Source organism: Cherax quadricarinatus, chromosome 88 (assembly GCF_038502225.1).
Source record: "Cherax quadricarinatus isolate ZL_2023a chromosome 88, ASM3850222v1, whole genome shotgun sequence".
In the NCBI taxonomy this organism is placed as follows: domain Eukaryota; kingdom Metazoa; phylum Arthropoda; class Malacostraca; order Decapoda; family Parastacidae; genus Cherax; species Cherax quadricarinatus.
In genome coordinates, this window is record NC_091379.1 from 14288894 (window position 1) to 14311706 (window position 22813).

General features: G+C 37.9%; 1 protein-coding gene across 1 annotated transcript in view; it reads left to right on the forward strand.

Annotated features, from left to right (window-relative positions):
• Nucleotides 1–22813, forward strand: part of LOC128698479 (NFX1-type zinc finger-containing protein 1) — a gene marked incomplete at its 3' end in the record, with an annotated part of 178221 nt that overhangs the window by 60256 nt on the left and 95152 nt on the right. The window contains 2 exon segments of the mRNA XM_070103995.1: nt 1032–3848; nt 13065–13148. Coding sequence (XP_069960096.1) covers nt 1043–3848; nt 13065–13148 — 2890 coding nt within the window.

Genomic DNA, 22813 nt, shown 5'->3' on the forward strand with positions numbered 1-22813 from the left:
GGCAGTGCCTTTTCCCCCTGAGTAATGTAGGTCCTCTTTGGCATTTTCTTCCAAAACAGGCCTGTTTCGTCACAACTGATCACTTGTTGGGGTTTGAATTTTTCAGTCTCTACATACCCCTTAAATTCATGAACAAATTTTTCAGCCGCCCATTTGTTTGAACTGGCTGCCTCACCATGCCTTTCAGCACTGTGTATGCCACTATGCTTTTTAAATCTGTCAAACCACTCTCTGCTGGCCTTAAAGTCACTAAAATCAGCACTGGTTCCTGGCATTTTCTTTATAAGATCGGCATGCAATTGCCTTGCCTTCTCACAAATGATTGACTTCGAAACACTATCACCTGCTATCTGTTTATTGTTGATCCACACCACTAACAACTTCTCAACCTCTTTCACTGTTTGTGATCTATTTTTGGTTAACATGTCAACACCTTTGGCAACATCAGCTTCCTTAAGTTCTTTTCTCTTCACCAGGATAGAAGTGATAGTTGATTTGTTTTTGCCATACATCCTGGCAAGCTCCCCCATACGAACGCCACTTATATTTTTCTACAATTTCTTTTTTCACTTCTATGATGTTCCTCACTTTCTTTACTACAGGGCTGCCACTAGGAAGTTTCTTTGCAGCCATGGTGGCTTATTTTACAGTCACAATTAATGAATAAGTGCTAAACACAATAAATTTGTTGTGAAATGTTTGGATGAGTGTGCAGGGTAATGTTCACTCAAGGATAAACAGCACTAGACTGACTTATGACACCTGTGCAGGAAGGTGCGCAAGTTCAGTCAGGGGGACAGGTTGTGTACGCCGGCTGAAACATGGGGCAATGGCCAAAACTTGGGACACAATTTGGCCAAAAAAAGCGATCGAAACTCAAAATTGACCAATACTCAGGATGGCTGAAACACGGGGTTCCACTGTACATATATATATATTTCAATTAACTGTACTGTAGAAAAGGTACAATTGTAGTTTCCAGATTTCGGCAGTGATTGTCTCTAACATTTTATAATTTATTTATTTTTCAGTAACTTGAGGAATGTGGCGGAGCACTCCAAGAGGAAATGGATTTACTTCTAGGCCAGGACAAAACAATGAAAATGAGAGGCTCCAGCCTGGACAAGAACATCATGTCAGGGGCAGATACTTCACAGGAAGAGGAAGGTTTCCTAATCCACCACGTGGTCGTGGTAGAGCGAATACACAAAGAGGTGCACAGAGTTTGGGTGATTTGAGTAGTACAAATGATGGGAACACAAAGTCAAAAGGAAAAGCTAACTATGGAGGTACCAGAAAGAAGCGAGAACATCCCATGGGATATAAAGCTTTAGAACGAATGCTTACCCTTTATCCTGATGAAGTGGTAATGCAGCTCCAGATGGCAATGTCAGGATATGATTTGCTCATTGATCAAGAGGAAGACATCACCCCAGATAAAATATGCTTATTAATGAAGGTTTTATCACATGCATCAGAGACCCGATCAAACCGAGAGAATTTATATAAGCTTTTTAGCATAACATTTAAAAAAAATTTTATTAATCGTCTGATAAGTTTTTCCATTGAATTTGGATTAAAAGCATATAGTGAAAATAGTGAAACATATTTTGATAAGCTTTGTAATGTTTTGAATGTTTATGCAAATGCTATGCCCACTCATGCCTCTGACAGTATCACATTGTTGCTTGAAAGTTGTATCATGAATATTCAAAAGATGTCGACTTTACAAGAAGAAAATTCTTTTCTGAGAAAATACCAAGAAATCAAACATTTTCTTGAAGAATATAAGCAGAGACTGGGAGAGTCAGGATATGTAGAACACAAGAAAAGACACAGAGGCAGATGGGAAGATGACCTTGCACCTCCAAATGATTTCAGAGAGTTATCAGTCTTGCCCACAGCAGAAGATCTTAATGATAATGTTGAGCCATTTCTTCGCAGAAATATTGTTCAAGGCAAATACTCAAATGTTAACCATTATTTGGATGTACAGTTTCGATTGCTCAGAGAAGACTTCGTGAGACCCCTCCGAAATGGCATAAATGAGTTCAGATGCAAGTCACATTCCCAGAACAGAGACATTTGGATCTATGAAAATGTGAAAATTGTTGGAGAGGACATTCAGAATTTTGAAATGATTCATTACATAAAACTCAATCTACCAAAGAATTTCAAAATTGAAAGTTCAAAGAGACTGCTCTTTGGTAATCTGCTATGCTTAAGTAATGATAATTTTTGCACTCTGTTTCTTGGATCAGTGTGTGACAGAAATTCAGAAAAGCTGAAAAATGGAATAATTGGAGTAAAGTTTGATTCAGACATTGACTTGCATAAAGATTCAGTATTTGTTATGGCAGAAACAAGATCATACTTTGTGGCCTATAAACATGTTCTCTTTGCTCTTCAAGGTATCATAGAGGATTCATTCCCAATGGAGTCCTTTATTGTTCATGTTGAACCGCATATGAGACCTCCAAGTTACTTGGCACAACATGCAGTGTATGATCTTCGTGTAATGCAGAGTGCAAGTATGATGAAAGAGTCAGAGGCTAGCAGTAAACTATTCCAACACGTTAATAAGACCACAGAAGAGCAAAATGAATATCTGCCACAACTTCAGAATGTGATGGTTATGAGTGAGCTTCCATACTGGCCCACTGAAAATGCACTTGGTTTAGATGACTCTCAACGCCGAGCACTTAGAAGTGCTCTTGTTAGTAAACTTTCTATCATTCAAGGTCCCCCAGGCACTGGAAAGACATTTATTGGTCTCAAAATATCTCAAGTACTTCTTCACAATAGTCAATACTGGAAGAACCCAAACCAGGCTTCGCCAATATTAGTAGTGTGTTTTACTAATCATGCTCTTGATCAGTTTCTGGAAGGAATGAGCCATTACACAAATAGCATTGTACGTGTGGGCTCAAGATCCAAGAGTGAGATCATTGATGAATTCCAAATAAACAAACTTGTAAAGGCTCTTAGATCACGGAAAGAACTTCCAGCTGATGTTTATGAAATGAACAACAATTTAATGTGGCAAATAAGGGAATTGGAATCAGATGTTAAATCATGGAGAAGAGTAGTGCAAGAACTTTTGTCACCAAGTGGAATCCTGAGACTTGATGTTTTTTCATCAGAAGACATATTACCTGATACTGTACTTCAACAGTTTAGGGGAATGAACTTGCAGACTTGGCTTTTAGACGAAAATCTCTGCACTCGAGAAGATATGGAAGAAATTGCAGCTAAAAGTATTATCACCAACCAGTTAGACTCTAACAGTGGATTTAAAAGTAATGAAGATGTCTGGCAGGAAGATCTTGAGGATTTGTATGCCGATGAAGAACGTGACAGATTGGTGGATGACGAAGATCTTGTAGAGGAATTGAAAACTGGTGTTACAGCTCATGATATACTTAAATATGAAATAAAAGCAAAGACACTAGAAGAAAGTTTAGATGCTCTCCGACAAGATGATGATATGAGCGACTTTAACCCTGAAGTTGTAGCCATCATAAAGAAGTTACAGGTTCTGAAAATAGGTTTAAAGACCTTGCCAAGAAACACAGAACAAGTAAAAGTCCTTGAAAATGTTAAATTCAGAAAGTTAGACTTTCAGAGTCGTTGGGCATTATACAAGTTGTGGTTAAGTAGACTTGCTGAAAAAGTAAAGAAGAAGCTATTAGAGGCTGAGAAAGAATTTAAACGCACCAGCAAATCTTGGCGAGAGATCAAAGATCAAGAGTACCTGCACATCATGAGACATGCAGCAGTAGTGGGCATGACAACCACAGGGGCTGCTACTTACACTAATGTCATCCAGGCACTTCAGCCTTCTATAGGTAAGAAAAATTAACCTCTTTCACAATTTTGTACTATGCTGTATGCATGATTTAGGTATTTTTTAACAATATACACATAAAACATGTTTTTTACTGCTCAGTAACAGATTGCTAGTCATAAAATAAAATGAAAAATAAAATAAAATTTTATTTCTTTGCTACGGTTACACTGTGTGTTTACATTTCATAATCTGACTGGTACCAAAAAAACCACTATCATACCCAGGCATTTCAGGCAGACTTAACCTAATACTTATAGACTACTTAAGTCTAGATGGGTGAAGAGTGGTAGTATAGCAAATATTCAGTATTTTACTCTTTTATTAATATGAAGTAGTACAATTAATGATACAAACACAAATTTTTAAGACACATGTGCAACATCTGGATATCTTTATTGTAGACGTTTCGCCATCCAGTGGCTTTATCAATACAGATTCTAGGACATAATAGGAAGACAGTAGAACTATATACAAAAGATGAGGTAATCAGTCCCTCGGCCTTGGAGTTAGTGTTCACAGCATCGTGGTGGAGGAGAATCTGGAGCAAAGGCAAGAAGACTGACAGATTCTCCTCCACCACGATGCTGTGAACACTAACTCCAAGGCCGAGGGACTGATTACCTCATCTTTTGTATATAGTTCTACTGTCTTCCTATTATGTCCTAGAATCTGTATTGATAAAGCCACTGGATGGCGAAACGTCTACAATAAAGATATCCAGATGTTGCACATGTGTCTTAACTTTCATATTGTCGGTATTTTATACCTTTCTTACACAACAAATTTTTAAGTTTGTAATGATGGCTTAATGGTTAAGGGATAATAAAATATTTGGAAGAGTTGTTATTGAAAGATGAGATGATTTTTGAGTGAGGTCCTCAACTGATTTGTGGGCAGGGGACCTCTTGCTGTTTCAGGCAAAGAGTTCCAGATCTTCGGACCCTTTATGTGCATTGCATTTTTGTATAGTGTAAGATAGACAGGAGGATGTCAAAAAGGGTTTTGTGCCTAGTGTTATGCCTGTGTGTTCTGTTGAAGCTGTCTAGGAGAAGTGTGAGTTGATAGTGGAGTTTAATGTTCTGTATATACAGTTGACACAGTAATGAGTGTGTATATTTTGTATATTGTATTTTGCATATTTGTATATTGTGTATATTTTGTATAGTATTTACTAGGTAGTAGGTTGGTAGACAGCAACAGTTCAGGGAGGTACTACCATCCTACCAAGTGAGTGTAAAAAGGAAGCCAGTACAGTGGACCCCTGATTAAAACATCATTGGATTAAGTAATAATCGGATTAAGTAATGTTTTTGAATATTAAAATGGTATACAATACTGACAGGTTGGTAGGTAAGACAAATGGGCAACAGTTAGGCAACTTTATTCCGAAATGTTTCACCTACACAGTAGGCTTCTTCAGTCGAGTACAAAAGTAGGCAGGAGCAGTAGAGATGTGAAGACGATGTAATCAGTCCATCACCCTTGTAGTCAGAGATTTGAGGTTGTCAGTCCCTCAGCCTGGAGAAGAGTTCTGTTCCATAGTTTGAAACAATCTGAAGGAACAAGCAACAGTGTGGAGATTTATATACTGTCAGAAGGAGACGTGCAGGGTGGTAGTAGAGAGAATGTAGTCACTGATAGATTACGTCCCTCTCAGATCCAACAATTCAAATTTGAAAAAGTTATCCAAAGTGATTTCTCTTCCGTACCAAGATGCCCTTGTGTTGCAGTGTTCGACAGGTTAGTAGGTAAGACACATGGGCAACAGTTATGCAACTTTATTCCGAAATGTTTTGCCTACACAGTAGAGTATGTGGGCAATTACAAGTGAGGTAGTCTTGTGGCTGAGTATTTGCTTTTGGGATTTTGCTTGCTAGCTTTGATCCTGTAGTAGAAGAGAAGACATTAAGTTTGTTGGCATTATCTATAGGCTATATGTGTGGGTCATCTGGTTTCACCAAGTTAATCTCTCTGTTTCTAGACAGTTTTCTAGAGCCTAAAATTTCAGAGAGAGTTTTCCAGGTCTTTTTCATATCACCTCTTATTTCATTAAATCCGTTTACATAATACATTTGTTTGGACTTCCATATTAGATTAGTAAATACAGTGGACCCTCGCCTAACATCGCATAACGTTAAATCCACCTAGTGATACATTTTAACACAGACGCGTCCACGTGTGGCCTGAGCGTGCCTCACTTGTCCCATGGGTGCCAGTGTTTACAAGCCAGCCACCACAGTCGCATCCAAACCAAACATACAATCGGAACATTTCATATTATCACAGCGTTTTTAGTGATAAGTCACCATGGGCCCCAAGAAAGCTTCTAGTGCCAACCCTGTGGTAAAAAGGGTGAGAATTAGTATGGAAATTAAGAAAGATTTTGAAGGGTTTGGGCCTGTACATTGCAGAGTCACTTGTTTGCAAAGAACTGCTTAATGCCTCAAATGATGTAGTGGAAGTTTCAGCAGTAAAGATCGAGAACCAAAACCTAGTCATTGTGGTAGTCTACAAGCCTCTGGATTGAACATCTCAGGAATTCCAGGAACAGCTGTTAAAAATTGACCACTGTCTTGAAAATCTGCCAGCTCCTGCACCCAACATCTTACTCCTGGGGGATTTCAACTTAAGGCACCTAAAATGGAGGAATATAGCAAATAATAAAAGCAAATAACACCAGGAGGCTGCTCTGATGAAAACTCACACTCACATGAGCTTTTAAATCTCTGCACAAAATTCAATTTAAACCAGCAAATAATAGAGCCTACTAGACTGGAGAATACACTAGACCTCATCTTCACTAACAATGAAGATCTGATACGAAATGTCACCATATCAAAAACAATATACTCAGATCACAACATAATTGAGGTTCAGACATGTATGCGCGGAGCCCCAGACCGACATAATGAGATTAGTCATGAGGGAGCATTCACCAAATTTAACTTCAATAACAAAAACATAAAGTGGGACCAAGTAAACCAAATCCTAACTGATATAAGCTGGGAAGATATACTAAGCAACACAGACCCCAACTTATGCCTAGAACAGATTAACTCGGTGGCGCTCGATGTATGCACAAGGCTTATTCCTCTAAGAAAAAGGAGGAGTAGATGTAAAATAGAAAGGGACAGGCGCTCCCTTTACAGGCGACGGAAAAGAATAACAGAGCGGCTAAAAGAGGTCAATATATCTGAAAGGCGTAGGGAGACACTGGTCAGAGAAATAGCAAGCATCGAACTTAAGCTAAAGGAATCTTATAGGAGTCAGGAATCGCGGGAAGAACTAAAAGCCATAAATGAAATCGAAAGAAACCCAAAGTATTTCTTCTCCTATGCAAAATCAAAGTCGAGAACAACGTCCAGTATTGGGCCCCTACTTAAACAAGATGGGTCCTACACAGATGACAGCAAGGAAATGAGTGAGCTACTCAAGTCCCAATATGACTCAGTTTTTAGCAAGCCGCTAACCAGACTGAGAGTCGAAGATCAAAATGAATTTTTTATGAGAGAGCCACAAAATTTGGTTAACACAAGCCTATCTGATGTTATCCTGACGCCAAATGACTTCAAACAGGCGATAAATGACATGCCCATGCACTCTGCCCCAGGGCCAGACTCATGGAACTCTGTGTTCATCAAGAACTGCAAGAATCCCCTATCACGAGCTTTTACCATCCTATGGAGAGGGAGCATGGACACGGGGGTCGTCCCACAGTTACTAAAAACAACAGACATAGCCCCACTCCGCAAAGGGGGCAGTAATGCAACAGCAAAGAATTACAGACCAATAGCACTAACATCCCATATCATAAAAATCTTTGAAAGGGTCCTAAGAAGCAAGATCACCACCCATCTAGAAACCCATCAATTACACAACCCAGGGCAACATGGGTTTAGAACAGGTCGCTCCTGTCTGTCTCAACTATTGGAGCAGGGGTGTCACTAGCACGTTAAGAGACCATACAATAAGTGTCAGGGGCCCAAGACTGTTCAACTGCCTCCCAGCATACATAAGGGGGATTACCAACAGACCCCTGGCAGTCTTCAAGCTGGCACTGGACAAGTACCTAAAGTAGGTTCCTGACCAGCCGGGCTGTGGCTCGTACGTTGGTTTGCGTGCAGCCAACAGTAACAGCCTGGTTGATCAGGCTCTGATCCACCAGGAGGCCTGGTCACAGACCAGGCCGTGGGGGCGTTGACCCTCAGAACTCTCTCCAGGTAAACAACAGGTAACCCTGAGAAGCCTATGCCAGTTGTGGAATCCATTGTGCCTACTTCAAAAATTAAGGAAATGTGTGCAAAGTGGCTTGAAGTCCAAACCTTTATGGATGAAAATCACCCTGACACAGCTACAGCAAGCCGTGTTAGCAACCTGTACAATGACAATGTTATGGCCCATTTTAGGAAAGTCTTAACCCTTAAACGGTCCAAACGTATATATACGTTTTTTCAACATCTGAAAGTATGTAAAAAAAAATGTAGAACTTCTTTTTTGTTTTACATTTGAAAATGTGTAAAAAACTATTATCTACATTTTTTTTTTATTATATTTGAAAATATGTAAAAAAAGTGGATCTATTTTTGTAGCAATATGAATTTGAACGTCGATCTGTTTGGACCGTTTAAGGGTTAAAGGAACGGGAGGTACAGAGCTCTATTGACAGATTTGTTGTGTGACAGAGGTCCAGGGACTCTCAAGCTGGTCCTAGTGGCATTAAAAGAAGAAGGGAAGTAACCCCAGAAAAGGACTTGCTACCTCAAGTCCTAATGGAAGGGCATTCCCCTTCTAAACATTAACACCATCCACACTCTCCCCTCCTCCCATCCCATCAATCATCACCAGATCTTCAATAAAGGTTAGTTTCATGTAATTGTACATGTCTTCTTCAGTTTGTGTGTATTAAAATTAATATTTCATGTGGTAAAAAAATTTTTTTTTCATCCTTTGGGGTGCCAGGAACAGATTAATTTGATTTCCATTATTTCTTATGGGGAAAATTAATTCGGCTGACGATAATTTCGCCTAACGTTGAGCTCTCAGGAATGGATTGATATCGTTAGGCGAGGGTCCACTGTACTAGTAAATATTGATGTGTATTGTTTAGTTAATACTTTTGTTATTAGGCCCTGTCTGAATTGTTTTTTATCAACGGATTTAAGTATACTATGTACAGTGGACCCTCGACTAACGCTATTAATCCGTTCCTGAGAGCTCATCATTAGTCAAAATAATCGTTAGTCAAGTTAATTTTCCCCATAAGAAATAATGGAAATCAAATTAATCCGTGCAAGACACCCAAAAGTATTGAAAAAAAAAAAAATTTAACACATGAAATATTAATTTTAATACACACAAACTGAAGAAGACATGCACAGTTACATGACACTTACCTTTATTGAAGATTTGGTGATGATTGATGGGATAGGAAGAGGGGAGTGTGTTGATGGTCTAAGTGTTTAGAAGGGGAATCTCCTTCCATTAGGACTTGAGGTGGCAAGTCCTTTTTCGGGGTTACTTCCCTTCTTCTTTTAATGCCACTAGGACCAGCTTGAGAGTCACTGGACCTCTGTCGCACAACATATCTGCCCATAGAGGCCTGTACCTCCCGTTCCTTTATGACATTCCTAAAGTGTTTCACAACATTGTCAGAGTCACCATAAACACTTGTTCAGGTTTCAGTCCTTCACTGTCTATGTACTCCTTGAATTCCTGCACATATTTTTCAGCTGCTTTTTGGTCCAAACTGGCAGCCTCACCATGCCTTATCACACTATGTATGCCACTACGATTCTTAAATCTCTCAAACCAACCTTTGCTGGCCTTAAATTCACTCACATCACCACTAGTTGCTGGCATTTTTCTAATTAAATCGTCATGCAACTTCCTAGCCTTTTCACATATGATCGCTTGAGAGATGCTATCTCCTGCTGTCTGTTTTTCGTTTATCCATACCAATAACAGTCTCTCAACATCTTCTATCACTTGCGATCTCAGTTTCGAAAACATAGTTGCACCTTTGGCAAGAACAGCTTCCTTGATTGCCGTTTTCTTGGCCACAATAGTAGCGATGGTTGATTGGGGTTTTGTGTACAGCCTGGCCTGCTCGGAGACATGCACTCCACTTTCATACTTAGCAATGATCTCTTTCTTCATATCCATAGCAATTCTCACCCTTTTTGCTGTAGGGTTGGCACTAGAAGCTTTCTTGGGGCCCATGGTGTCTTATTTTGCAGGTGCAATCACTAAAAAGGCTGTGATAATATGAAATGTTCCGATTGTATGCTTGGAAGCGACCGCGGTGGCTGGCTGGCTTGTAAACACTGGCCAGAAGTGGACGCGTCTCAGAAGGAACGAATAGTGTTGGTCGAGTTTTTTAGCGCTAATCGAGGCAAAATTTTTGCGATAAAATGTATCGCTAGTCAGATTTATCGTTAATCGATGCCATCGCTGGTCGAGGGTTCACTGTATTTGTAAGCCAGGGGCTGTTTAGTCTCTGCTGAGATCTGCTTTGTTTTCATTGGACAATGTCTGTTGTAGAGGTTATGGGTTTTGTGTAGGAATATTTTGACACATTCATCAATATCGTGGCTGTCCGCTAAGTCACCCAGCCAGTCAGTGTTATGTAAGGCAGTAATAAAATTATTTACTGATGACTCATAATGTATTCAAAAACAGATCTTAGTTGTGTTGCTGAGACAGTCTACCTAAGTTGGTTATGAGAAAAGTTGGGTAGTGGTCCATAGTGCTGTTAGTGTTTGTGAAATCAGGTACTTGGGGGTCAGTTGCTTGAATGAGGTTTATATTAAAGCCACCAGCAAGTAGCAGGCGGTATTTATTTATCTCTGAATCAGTTATCATGTTTCTTAAGCTGTCACTAAATGTAAACTGTAAACTGCTCCAACTGCTAACTGTAAACTGCTCCAGCCACTATTTTTTTTTTTTTTAGGTTTTTGGATGTGAATTTTTCAAATTTATCACCATATTCATCCCTGGTGCAAGTAGATTCAATACATTTCAGTTCATTAGAGTAGTAGATAGCAGTACCTCCTCCTGATTGATCAGGTCTGCAGTTGTGTATGGCTGTGTAACCAGGTAAGAAAAAGATGTCTGTTAAATCATGTTTGAGCCGGGTTTCAGTGAGAATGATAAAGGATATGTGAACATTTAGAGAATTAACAAGTGCAAGGAGGTCATCATAGTGTTTACTCAATGATCTGATATTGTAATTGATATTGTTATGTTCTTGTTCACACTGAGTACAGTTTTAGCCTGACTGGCAGTGTAGTAATGACAATTATTGTTAAGATTATTTGTGCTGTTTAACAAGAGGTTAATATGAGGATCAATATTTGCATTCATAAGAGTAATGGAAAATGCAGCTGAGTATCAAATAAAATTAACTATGGGATATGCTGTAAAAAAAAAAATAAACTGAAAAGCAATTACTAACAACTATATTATCAAGGATGAGTATATGGATTGAGACTATTAATTAAAACAAAAAGAACGAGTTACTGAGCATAATAAGCTAATCTTAAAAGATAACACTTAGCGCCTGACTGAGCACCTTGATTAGCACCTGCTTTAGCACTTGGTATTGCTGAATAATATAAACTGACAAACAGTATAGTAAATAATATATGTATATACTAGAACTAGTACAATATTAGAACAAAGACATTTGAAGTCGCTTAATTTGAAAACAAATAAAACTAATTATTATGGTTAATTAACAAAAGTATATAAGAAAACCATAATTACTTCATAATAAAAAAAATTGGGGGGTAAATAAAATAGGCCGCTTGAAGTTGACTATATAAAAAAATATATGTATACCCTTTTTTCCTAGACAAATGAGTGCACAATACTTTTCAATATAATCTTTTAACTGATAATATTGTTATCAAGCTTGGTGATAGAAAAAAAAGAACAAGGAATTGAAGTAAGGCACTACATATTCAGCAATAAAAAGCTATAACAAATGGGGCAATTTACACTATACATGTTGCACTATACATGGTTGACATCAGTGTGATTTTTGGATTAACCAGACTCGATAGGTCATGTTCATTTGTTATTTTATACCCTTGACCCGTGTCTGACCGTTTCACTATAATTGTGCCATCACAAGTGAAACATTTTTTTTATTTTATCACTATTATCATGTTTGAGTTTGTGAAGTCTTTATAATAGGTTCTGTTGCTGTCTTGTTAAACATTCATTAACAAACACTTCACATTCATTAACAAACACTTCACAATTCGCCTGGATGGAAGAATCTATAAGGCCCTTTTTCCAGTCAAGTGAGTGAAATCTTAGCATCGCACTTTATTTTTGACCCGGTCTGCCTAGCACTCGAGCTTCATTTATATTGGCAGCTTCAGTGTTAACATCAGATGGATCAAATTCCATGAAAATACCTGCTTAAAACACCTTGACATCCAACAACAACTTAAATCAGAAATATATGTTACAAAACTATTTCATACATTGAAAATACCAAATAATACACCTTAGCCAGAACTATGCTAGTATCCACATATCAGCCAGAGATCTGCTGGTATCCACAAAATATGGAAGCTTTCAGTGTTTGTGATCAACCAAAGAATATAACAGACAACTTGTGGGAGAGAGTGAGCACATTTTCCTTACAAGCTGCAGCATCTATAGAGTGCACCATCACAGCTGAGACAGAGGACTAGCACTTCACAAATTTCTATCAAGACTATCATGCTTTTCTCATTCTTAGAATCTACAGGCGACCAAGACCTCTTGTAAGTTGGAACTTTGATGCACTTTCTGGCTAGAAGCAGAATATCAGCTCTTCTAAGTTTGCTTTATGATGGTAATTGGTCGTTTCCAGAGGGGCAAGCAAACCAGTTGTATGTCAGCACCTATAACAGGCACCCTAAAGGATCTAACCCAACCAGGAGGAACCAGCTGAAGCCTCTTCTCATGGGGATTGTCTTCCATTTCTTGATTGCTACATAACCTCTGCATGTTTGGTACTTCCTCATGATTATATTGAAAATATAATAATCCCAAAACTTTATAAATGACTTCAGAATATCATTGAGGATTCAACCAAGATAATATACATATTTTTGGTTGTGACTCAGCATGATCTGATTGCCTAACAAACAAAAATTAGCTAGTGAACTAGATTAGCTTGTATTTAAAACTGAATAATTAACCACTGTTTTTCTTTCAGTTATAATTGAAGAAGCAGCAGAAATTTTAGAAGCTCATGTGATTTCATCGCTGACAGGAAATTGTCAACATCTCATAATGATTGGTAAGTGCTTTTTTGTATTTGTGTCCTTGCATTAATAATAATAATATTAATAATGATAATAATAATAATAATAATAATAATAATAATAATAATAATAATAATTTTATTTCAGCATGATACATGTTTTTACAAAGGAGTATAACAATTGGGTGTACAAGCCAAAAGCCCCTTAATATGCAGAGCATTTCACACAAACTTACGACTAACTTATGATTAATAAGGCAATAACGGTGCAGTAATTTTTGTGCATTTGGTCATTAGGTGAGTTTACAATGAATACAAGAGAACTGAATATTCTATTAGTTCATGCTATAATGCTTCAATAAGTTTGATAGAGAAGAATTACAGTTTTGATTATTAACCTAAGGTAGACAAAAATGGAATGATTAACATTTGAGAGGATTACAAATATTAAGAGTCATTGCTCTGTAAACCTTAATGTTAGACTCTTAAAATGTGATTGTCCTCATTTATAAGACTTTTTTTTCTGAAAATTAGCTTACTCTAATTAATTTAAAAGAACTATTCATTTCTCAGCAAGAAATTTTTTGATGATAAGTAGAAATAATATTTAGATCTAAAAATTCAATAATTCTTCCTTAACTATACAGTAGGGCCCCATACACAAATAACCCGCACATAAAAGAGAGAAGCTTACGACGACGTTTCGGTCCGACTTGGACCATTGACAAAGTCACAGTGTGACTTTGTCAATGGTCCAAGTCGGACCGAAACGTCGTCGTAAGCTTCTCTCTTTTATGTGCGGGTTATTTGTGTATTGTTCCAGTCACGGTATTGTGCCTTTTTGTTATTTATTTTCAGTAGGGCCCCACTTATATGGTATGTTATGTTCCAGGCTACCGCCATAAAGCAAAAATTGCTGTAAAGTCTAACACCCTTTTTCTCCACTTTTAAATGCATATAAATACTAGGTAACAAGTTTACACTAACATATATTAAGTTAGCAATAGAACTAGGCATTAGAAAACAATAAAAAAGTAAAATACACATATAGTACACTCATTACTTATCATAAAATATTTGTAGTCTTACTCTAGGGTGAGACGAGTAGCATTTATTGTAAGAAATCAAGTGTGGTAGGTATGGTAGCCAGCCAGGCTACCATACCAGGCCACCCCACCCACACAATATTCTGTGACATTTAATCATCCCAGAGCAGTAAAATGCATATACAGTTCACTCATTACTTATCTTAAAATATTTGTTGCCTTAATGTAGGGTCAGAGGGGAGTAAATGAGATATAAAGAATAAATGAGAGAGAAAGAGAGAATGAATACATGAGAGGACAGGCGCAGAGTTATGTAGACAAACCAGGCGAATGCAAGTTTTGTAAACAAACCAGACAAACACGTCTGGTTTGTATACAAGTTGTCTCTATGTTGATAAGGTAGAATAAATAAAGAGGAACACTTCCATTCTCATGTAACACTATTTTTAGAAGAAATGATGCTCTGAGTGAAGGTATACGAAAGGAATAATTTTCTACAGTTACCCCCAGTAACACATTTTCTCTTACACTGGACTAGAAAAAACGTTATTCTTGCCGTCACTCCTACAAGTTGTCTGGCTACCACATCTCATATTTATGTTAATTCATTCTACTGTGGGGTGTATTTATCATCTTTATATGTTACATATCGTGTTTATTATATAATTCTGAAAAAATATCGTAGCTGGAATAATGAACATGTTTATGTTAATGTAATATACGACATTTCATGAGACTCAATGATTATTATTGAGTATTACTTTTTTTTTTTTTAACAAGTCAGCCGTCTCCCACTGAAGCAGGGTGACTCAAAAAGAAAGATAATCCCAAAAAGAAATACTTTCATTATCATTCAACACTTTCACCTTACTCACACATAATCACTGTTTTTGCAGAGGTGCTCAGAATACAACAGTTTAGAAGCATATACGTATAAAGATAAACAACATATCCCTCCAAACTGCCAATATCCCAAACCCCTCCTGTAAAGTGCAGGCATTGTACTTCCCATTTCCAGGACTCAAGTCCGGCTATATAAAAATAACCGGTTTCCCTGAATCCCTTCACTAAATATTACCCTGCTCACACTCCAACAGCTTGTCAGGTCCCAAATACCATTCGTTTCCATTCACTCCTATCTAACATATTTTGACACAGGATGGAAGTCCAAGCCCCTCGCCCACAAAACTTCCTTTACCCCCTCCCTCCAACCATTATGAGGACGACCCCTACCCAGCCTTCCTTCCCCTACAGATTTATATGCTCTCCATGTCATTCTACTTTGATCTATTATCTCTAAATGGCCAGACCACCTCAACAACCCCTCTTCAGCCCTGACTAATACTGTACTTTCATTAACTCCACACCTTCTCCTAATTTCCACACTCTGAATTTTCTGCATAATATTTACACCACACATTGCTCTTAGACAGGACATCTCCACTGCCTCCAAACGTCTCCTCGCTGCAGCATTTACGACCCAAGCTTCACACCCATATAAGAGTGTTGGTACCACTATACTTTCATACATTCCCTTCTTTGCCTCCATAGATACGTTTTTTGTCTCCACGTATACCTCAATGCACCACTCACCTTTTTTCCTTCATCAATTCTGTGATTAACCTCATCCTTCATAAATCCATCTGCTGATATGTCATCTCTCAAATATCTGAAAACATTCACTTCTTCCATACTCCTCTCCAATTTGATATCCAATTTTTCTTTATCTAAATCATTTGATATCCACATCACCTTACTCTTTTCTATGTTCACTTTCAACATTCTTCCTTTACACACACTCCCAAACTCGTCCACTAACCTTTGCAATTTTTCTTTAGAATCTCCCATAAGCACAGTATCATCACCAAAAAGTAACTGTGTCAGTTCCCATTTTGTATTTGATTCCCCATAATTTAATCCCACCCCTCTCTTAAACACTCTAGCATTTACTTCTTTTATAACCCCATCTATATATATATTAAACAACCATGGTGACATTACACATCTCTGTCTAAGACCTACTTTTATCGGGAAGTAGTCAGTTCCAGTTGCTTTACCCCCCTTTCATTCTACGTAATGCCTCATGCACCTCCTCCACACTCAGATCCTGCTCTTCTTCACTCCTTAAAGATGATATTCCTCCCTGGCCAATGCATGAAATTACTGCCTCCCTTTCTTCCTTACATGCCAATATGTCCATCATTACACCAACTGAAACCTGGCTAAAGCCTGATAGTACAGATGTCTATGCCATTCCTGGTTACACAGCCATACACAACTGTAGGCCAGACCAACAAGGAGGTGGCACAGCCATATACTACTCAGACCAACTAGAATGTATCACTAATACTTGCACAAGGGATGAACATGGGGAATATATAATAGCCAAATTCAAATCCAAATACCTACAAAAACCTCTCACATTGATAAACATCTACAGAGTTCCACAGTCAAACATTAGCCAATTTAGTCAAAACCTAGGAAGTATGATAACTGATGCACGCATGAACAAAGATCACTTACTACTCTCAGGTGACTTCAATATAAATCTCCTGCAAGACCAGGACCCACACGTTACTGAATTCACAAACACAATGAGTAACTGTATGTTGCTACCAACAGTAACAAAACCTACAAGAGTTACAGAGACTAGTGTTTCCCTACTTGACCACATCTGGACCAACACCATATCCCCTTTAAAATCAGGCATAATTACAGATAATACCACAGACCACTACCCTACTTTCCTCATAACAACTCTTGGTAAACTACCCCAAGACACTACTAAAGTCACCTTCAGACTTCACAATGAGGCAGCCATTAATAACTTCACAACAGCAGTAGCAAACATTGACTGGCACACTGAGCTAGAAATCTATACAGATATTGACGAATGTATTAATAATTTTCTAAAAAAGACCCAATACCTCTATAACAAGCACTGCCCTAAAAAAACTAAACAGATGACAGCTAAGAGACTGAACAGTCCCTGGCTAACACCCAGCATTCTCAAATCCATAAATACAAAACACCAATATGAAAAACAGTACAGAATGGGTCACATAACCAGAAACCAAACAAAACCTTACTCGTCAATCCTAACCAGCCTGATAAGAAAGGCAAAAAAATTGTATTATGAGAACAGATTATCCAACTTACGAGGTGATATAAAAAAGACCTGGAAAACCCTATCAGAAATTCTGGGAACAAAAAAGATATCACAAAATAGCGCAATAAAATTAGCAAAATCAGATGAACCCCAACTCCCACCAACAGAAACAGCAAACAGACTCAATGATTTCTTCTCCACTATAGGACAAAACCTTGCCAATAAAATCCCAAGCTCAGATACCCCACCAAATGACTACGTCACCGGCAACTACCCGAACACATTGTTCCTAGCTCCGACTAACCCATACGAAGTCTCCCTTATTAGCAACGCACTAAAAAACAAGGCAGGAGACTTAAATGCCTTACCACCCTTTATATACAAAAAAGTGTCACAAGTGCTATCACCAATCATTGCAACACTCTTTAACAAATCCATTGAATCCTCCACCTTCCCTACAGTACTCAAAATAGCAAGGGTCACCCCGATCCACAAAGGAGGAGACCAAACAGAGTTGAATAACTATAGGCCAATATCCAACTTACTCCCTCTCTCAAAAATCTTCGAAAAATTAATTCATAAACGAATCTACTCCTACCTTATCTCCCAAAACATGCTCAACCCCTGCCAATTTGGATTCAGGCCAAATAAAAATACTAATGATGCTATTATACACATGCTAGAACATATATACACTGCAATAGAGAAAAAAGAAGTCCCACTGGGGATCTTCATTGACTTACGTAAAGCTTTTGATACAGTTGACCATGACTTGCTCCATGTAAAATTGTCGCACTATGGTATAAGAGGGCACTCCCTCAACTACCTCAAGTCATACCTCAGCAACAGAAGCCAATATGTGTACGCAAATGGGGCAAACTCTTCTGCACAACCAATTTCAGTTGGTGTCCCACAGGGAAGTGTCCTTGGCCCTCTTCTCTTTCTCCTATACATAAATGACCTACCAAATGCTTTGCAATTGCTCAAACCCACACTATTTGCAGATGACACTACATACGTCTTCTCCCACCCGAGCCCAGTCACGCTAGCCAATACTGTAAATACCGAATTACAGAAAATATCTACCTGGATGAGGACTAACAAACTTACACTAAACATTGACAAAACCTACTTCATTCAGTTTGGTAACAGAGCTACAGATGTCCCTCTTAACATAATGATAAACGGATCACCTATCACAAAGCTAACAGAGGGAAAATTCTTAGGAATCCACCTTGATAATAGACTCAAATTTCATACACATATACAACAAATTTCTAAGAAAATTTCCAAGACTGTAGGCATACTATCGAAGATACGGTACTATGTTCCACAGTCAGCCCTCCTGGCCCTTTATCACTCTCTTATTTACCCCTATCTCACCTATGGAATTTGTGCATGGGGCTCAACAACAATTAACCATCTCAGACCACTAATTACCCAACAAAAGGCTGCAGTTAGAATGATAAATTTTCACTACAGGCAGCACACTCCACCAATATTCAATACACTAAACCTGCTCACCATACAAAACATCCATACTTATTACTGCACTTATTACATACATAGAACACTTAACTCTGATATTAACCCTCCCCTCAAACATCTCCTTGCCAACCTCAACAGAACACATGACCATAACACAAGGCATAGATCACTCTTTGATGTTCCTCGTGTCCATCTCACACTATGCAAAAACTCAATGCACATAAAAGGCCCTAAAATCTGGAATTCATTACCTGTAAATATAAAAGAAACACTACCTGTTTATAAATTCAAGTCTCTTCTCAAAGATCACCTACTCACCCAAAACCAAATAAATACTGAATAACTGAACCTTATAAATTGTATATCTTAAATGTTTCTCACAATTATATCACATAAATGTTAAACCTAAAACCCAATCTAACTTTATTATTTTTTAAATACACTACCTAACAGAATACTCCATACGACTGAATGTACAACAATGCATGCAACCATATGACCTGTCTTTGTAATACTCACTTGTGCTTTATAGTAATCTGTTTACATTAATGTTTTATCACTGATTTCATCATTGCTTAGTTAATCTTAAGTTAATTTTAAGCCAGCCCGTAATGCTATGCATAGTATAAGTGGCTTTGGCATGCTGCTCTTATCTGTATTTTTTTTGTACCTCTGTATGTGTGCTCAAATTGTAAATAAATAAAAAAATAAATAAATGGACATTTAAAAGTTCCTCAAAATATTCCCGCCATCTACCCAATACCTCCATCTCCCCATCTACTAATTCCCCTACTCTGTTTTTAACTGACAAATCCATTCATTCCCTAGGCTTTCTTAACTTGTTTAACTCACTCCAAAATTTTTTCTTATTTTCATTAAAATTTCTAGACAGTGCCTCTCCCACTCTATCATCTGCTCTCCTTTTGCGGTCTCTCACTACTCTCTTCATCTTTCTTTTACTCTCCATATACTCTGCTCTTCTTACAACACTTCTGGTTTGTAAAAACCTCTCATAAGCTACCTTTTTCTCTTTTATCACACCCTTTACTTCATCATTCCACCAATTACTTCACTTTCCTCCTGCACCCACCCTCCTATAACCACAAACTTCTGCCCCACATTCTAATACTGCATTTTTAAAACTATTTCAACCCTCTTCAACCTCCCCGCTACTCATACTTACACTAGCCCACCTTTCTGCCAATAGTTGCTTATATCTCACCCGAACTTCTCCTCCCTTAATTTATACACTTTCACCTCTCTCTTACTTGTTGTTGCCATTTTCTTCCTGTCCCATCTACCTCTTACTCTAACTGTAGCTACAACTAAATAATGATCCAATATATTAGTTGCCCCTCTATAAACGTGTACATCCTGGAGCCTACTCATCAACCTTTTGTCCACCAATACATAATCTAACAAACTACTTTCATTACATGCTATATCATTCCTTGTATATTTATTTATCCTCTTTTTCATACAGTATGTATTACTTATTACCAAACCTCTTTCTACACATAGTTCAATTAAAGGCTCCCCATTTTCATTTACCCCTGGTACTCCAGATTTACCTGCTACTCCCTCCACAACATTTTTACCCACTTTAGCATTGAAATCCCCAACCACAAGTACTCTCACACTTGGTTCAAAACTCCCCACGCATTCACTCAACATTTCCCAAAATCTCTCTCTCTCTACACTTCTCTCTTCTCCAGGTGCATATACGCTTACTATAACCCACTTTTCACATCCAGCCTTCATTTTACTCTACATAATCCTTGAATTAATACATTCATACTCCCTCTTTTCCTGCCATAGCTTATCCTTCAACATTATTGCTACTCCTTCTTTAGCTCTAACTATTTGAAACCCCTGACCTAATCCCATTTATTTCTCTCCACTGAAACTCTCCCACCCCCTTCAGCTTTGTTTCACTTAAAGCCAGGACATCCAGCTTCTTTTTACTCATAACATCCACAATCAGTTCTTTGTTATCATTCGCACAACTCTCAGTAGTACCAGTTACCAGTAACCAGTAGATGACTCACTACCAACCGTCTGTGTGAATCACTGACTGTTATTCACGTTGCTGCTGACCATAGCATGTTTTTACTGGTACAAGGAAAGAACGAATCAGTTCCTCATATTGTGACCACTTAGTAAGATTCCGGAAGTCTCGCATTTCAAGGAGATCAACAACGTGAACCGATGAAGAGCTTCTTTTGCAAGTCTGATAAGACTTTCCTCTGAAGGAGAACCGTCAACTAGAGCATTAACACGAGAACGAATGGCAGTAAACCATGCTTCAGGACTATGTACAGTGGACCCCCGGTTAACGATATTTTTTCACTCCAGAAGTATGTTCAGGTGCCAGTACTGACCGAATTTGTTCCCTTAAGGAATATTGTGAAGTAGATTAGTCCATTTCAGACCCCCAAACATACACGTACAAACGCACTTACATAAATACACTTACATAATTGGTCGCATTTGGAGGTGATCGTTATGCGGGGGTCCACTGTATATGGCCATTGAATAAAGGCAACGCATCAAGGGAATCATGAGTAAAACTATAGTGTCTCAGTGTCTGGGTCGGTCTGTCATTCCACCAATTTGTCATGTGGGGTTCGAAATGTGGATGGGGGTAAGAACACTCATGTAGGCTGGTTAGTACGTATAATTATAACGGAAAGTATGGGAAGCACCATCAGCCGCCCTGCCTCTCTCTGCTCTCTGTCTCAGACTGACCCACCAGTGCCTAGGTGGTGAGCAGTGTTCAAAAACATGCTATGGTCAGCAGCAACATGAATAACAGTCAGTGATTCACACAGATGGTTGGTAGTGAGTCATCTACTGGTAATTGGTAACTGGTACTACTGAGACAACATCCACAAACATTCAGACATCCCACTTTGACAATTTTCTTCTTCTTATTCTTTTTAGCAATCATTACAGGAAAAGGGGTTACTAGCCCATTGTTCCCTGCATTTTAGTTGACCTTTACAACACACATGGCTTACGGAGGAAAGATTTTTATTCCACTTCCCAATGGATGTAAAAGGAAAAGTAATAAAAACAAGAACTATTAAGATAAAATCAAAGAAAACTCAGATGAGTCTGTATAAATAAATATGTACATGTATGTGTAGTGTGACCTAAGTGTAAGTAGAAGTAGCAAGACGTACTTGTAATCTTGCATATTTATGAGACTGACAAAAGACGCCAACAATTATGCCATCATGTAAAACAATTACAGGCTTTCGTTTTACACTCACTTGGCAGGACAGTAGTACCTCCCTGGGTGGTTGCTGTCTACCAACCTACTACATATATTATTATTATCATTACTAATACGGCGTCACTCGTACAGGTCGTCTGACTACCACATCTCATATTTATGTTTATTTATTCTACTGTGGGGCGTATTTATCATCTTTATATGTCATATATTGTGTTTATTATATAATTTTGAAAAAATATCATAAATGGATTCATGAAAATGTGTATATTAATGTAATATATAACATTTAATGAGACTCAGTGATTATTATTACTATTATTATTATCATTACTAATATGGCATCTCAAGACATAAGACACTCTTAGTGATTTAAATGTGTACCTGCACACCAGCACAGTGTGTAAGTTTATTTAGGTACAGGTATATGTAAGTATTATTATCAGAGAATATATAATATATGAAATAACTTTGAAAAACACTTGAAATTTTGGAGTTGACATAATGGAAAGATGTGGTGCTTACTGAGCACCACATCTGGTGCACCACATCTGGGGCATGGTGACAGTGTTAGAAAGTCAGGTGAGGGGAGCCATATAGCAAGTTTTGGGCATAATTTGGAATGTACATACATGTATTAGTGTAACACTGTAAAACAGGGCCCTACTGTATACAGTTACATCTTTCAATAATAATATTCTCTTTACTAATGAGTTTAGCATTATCTTAACTGTTATAATAAAAACTAAAATAATTTTTTAGGAATTTAAGTTTGTAACATAATAATTCCAACTTGCCTAACCCATAGTTTATATAATTG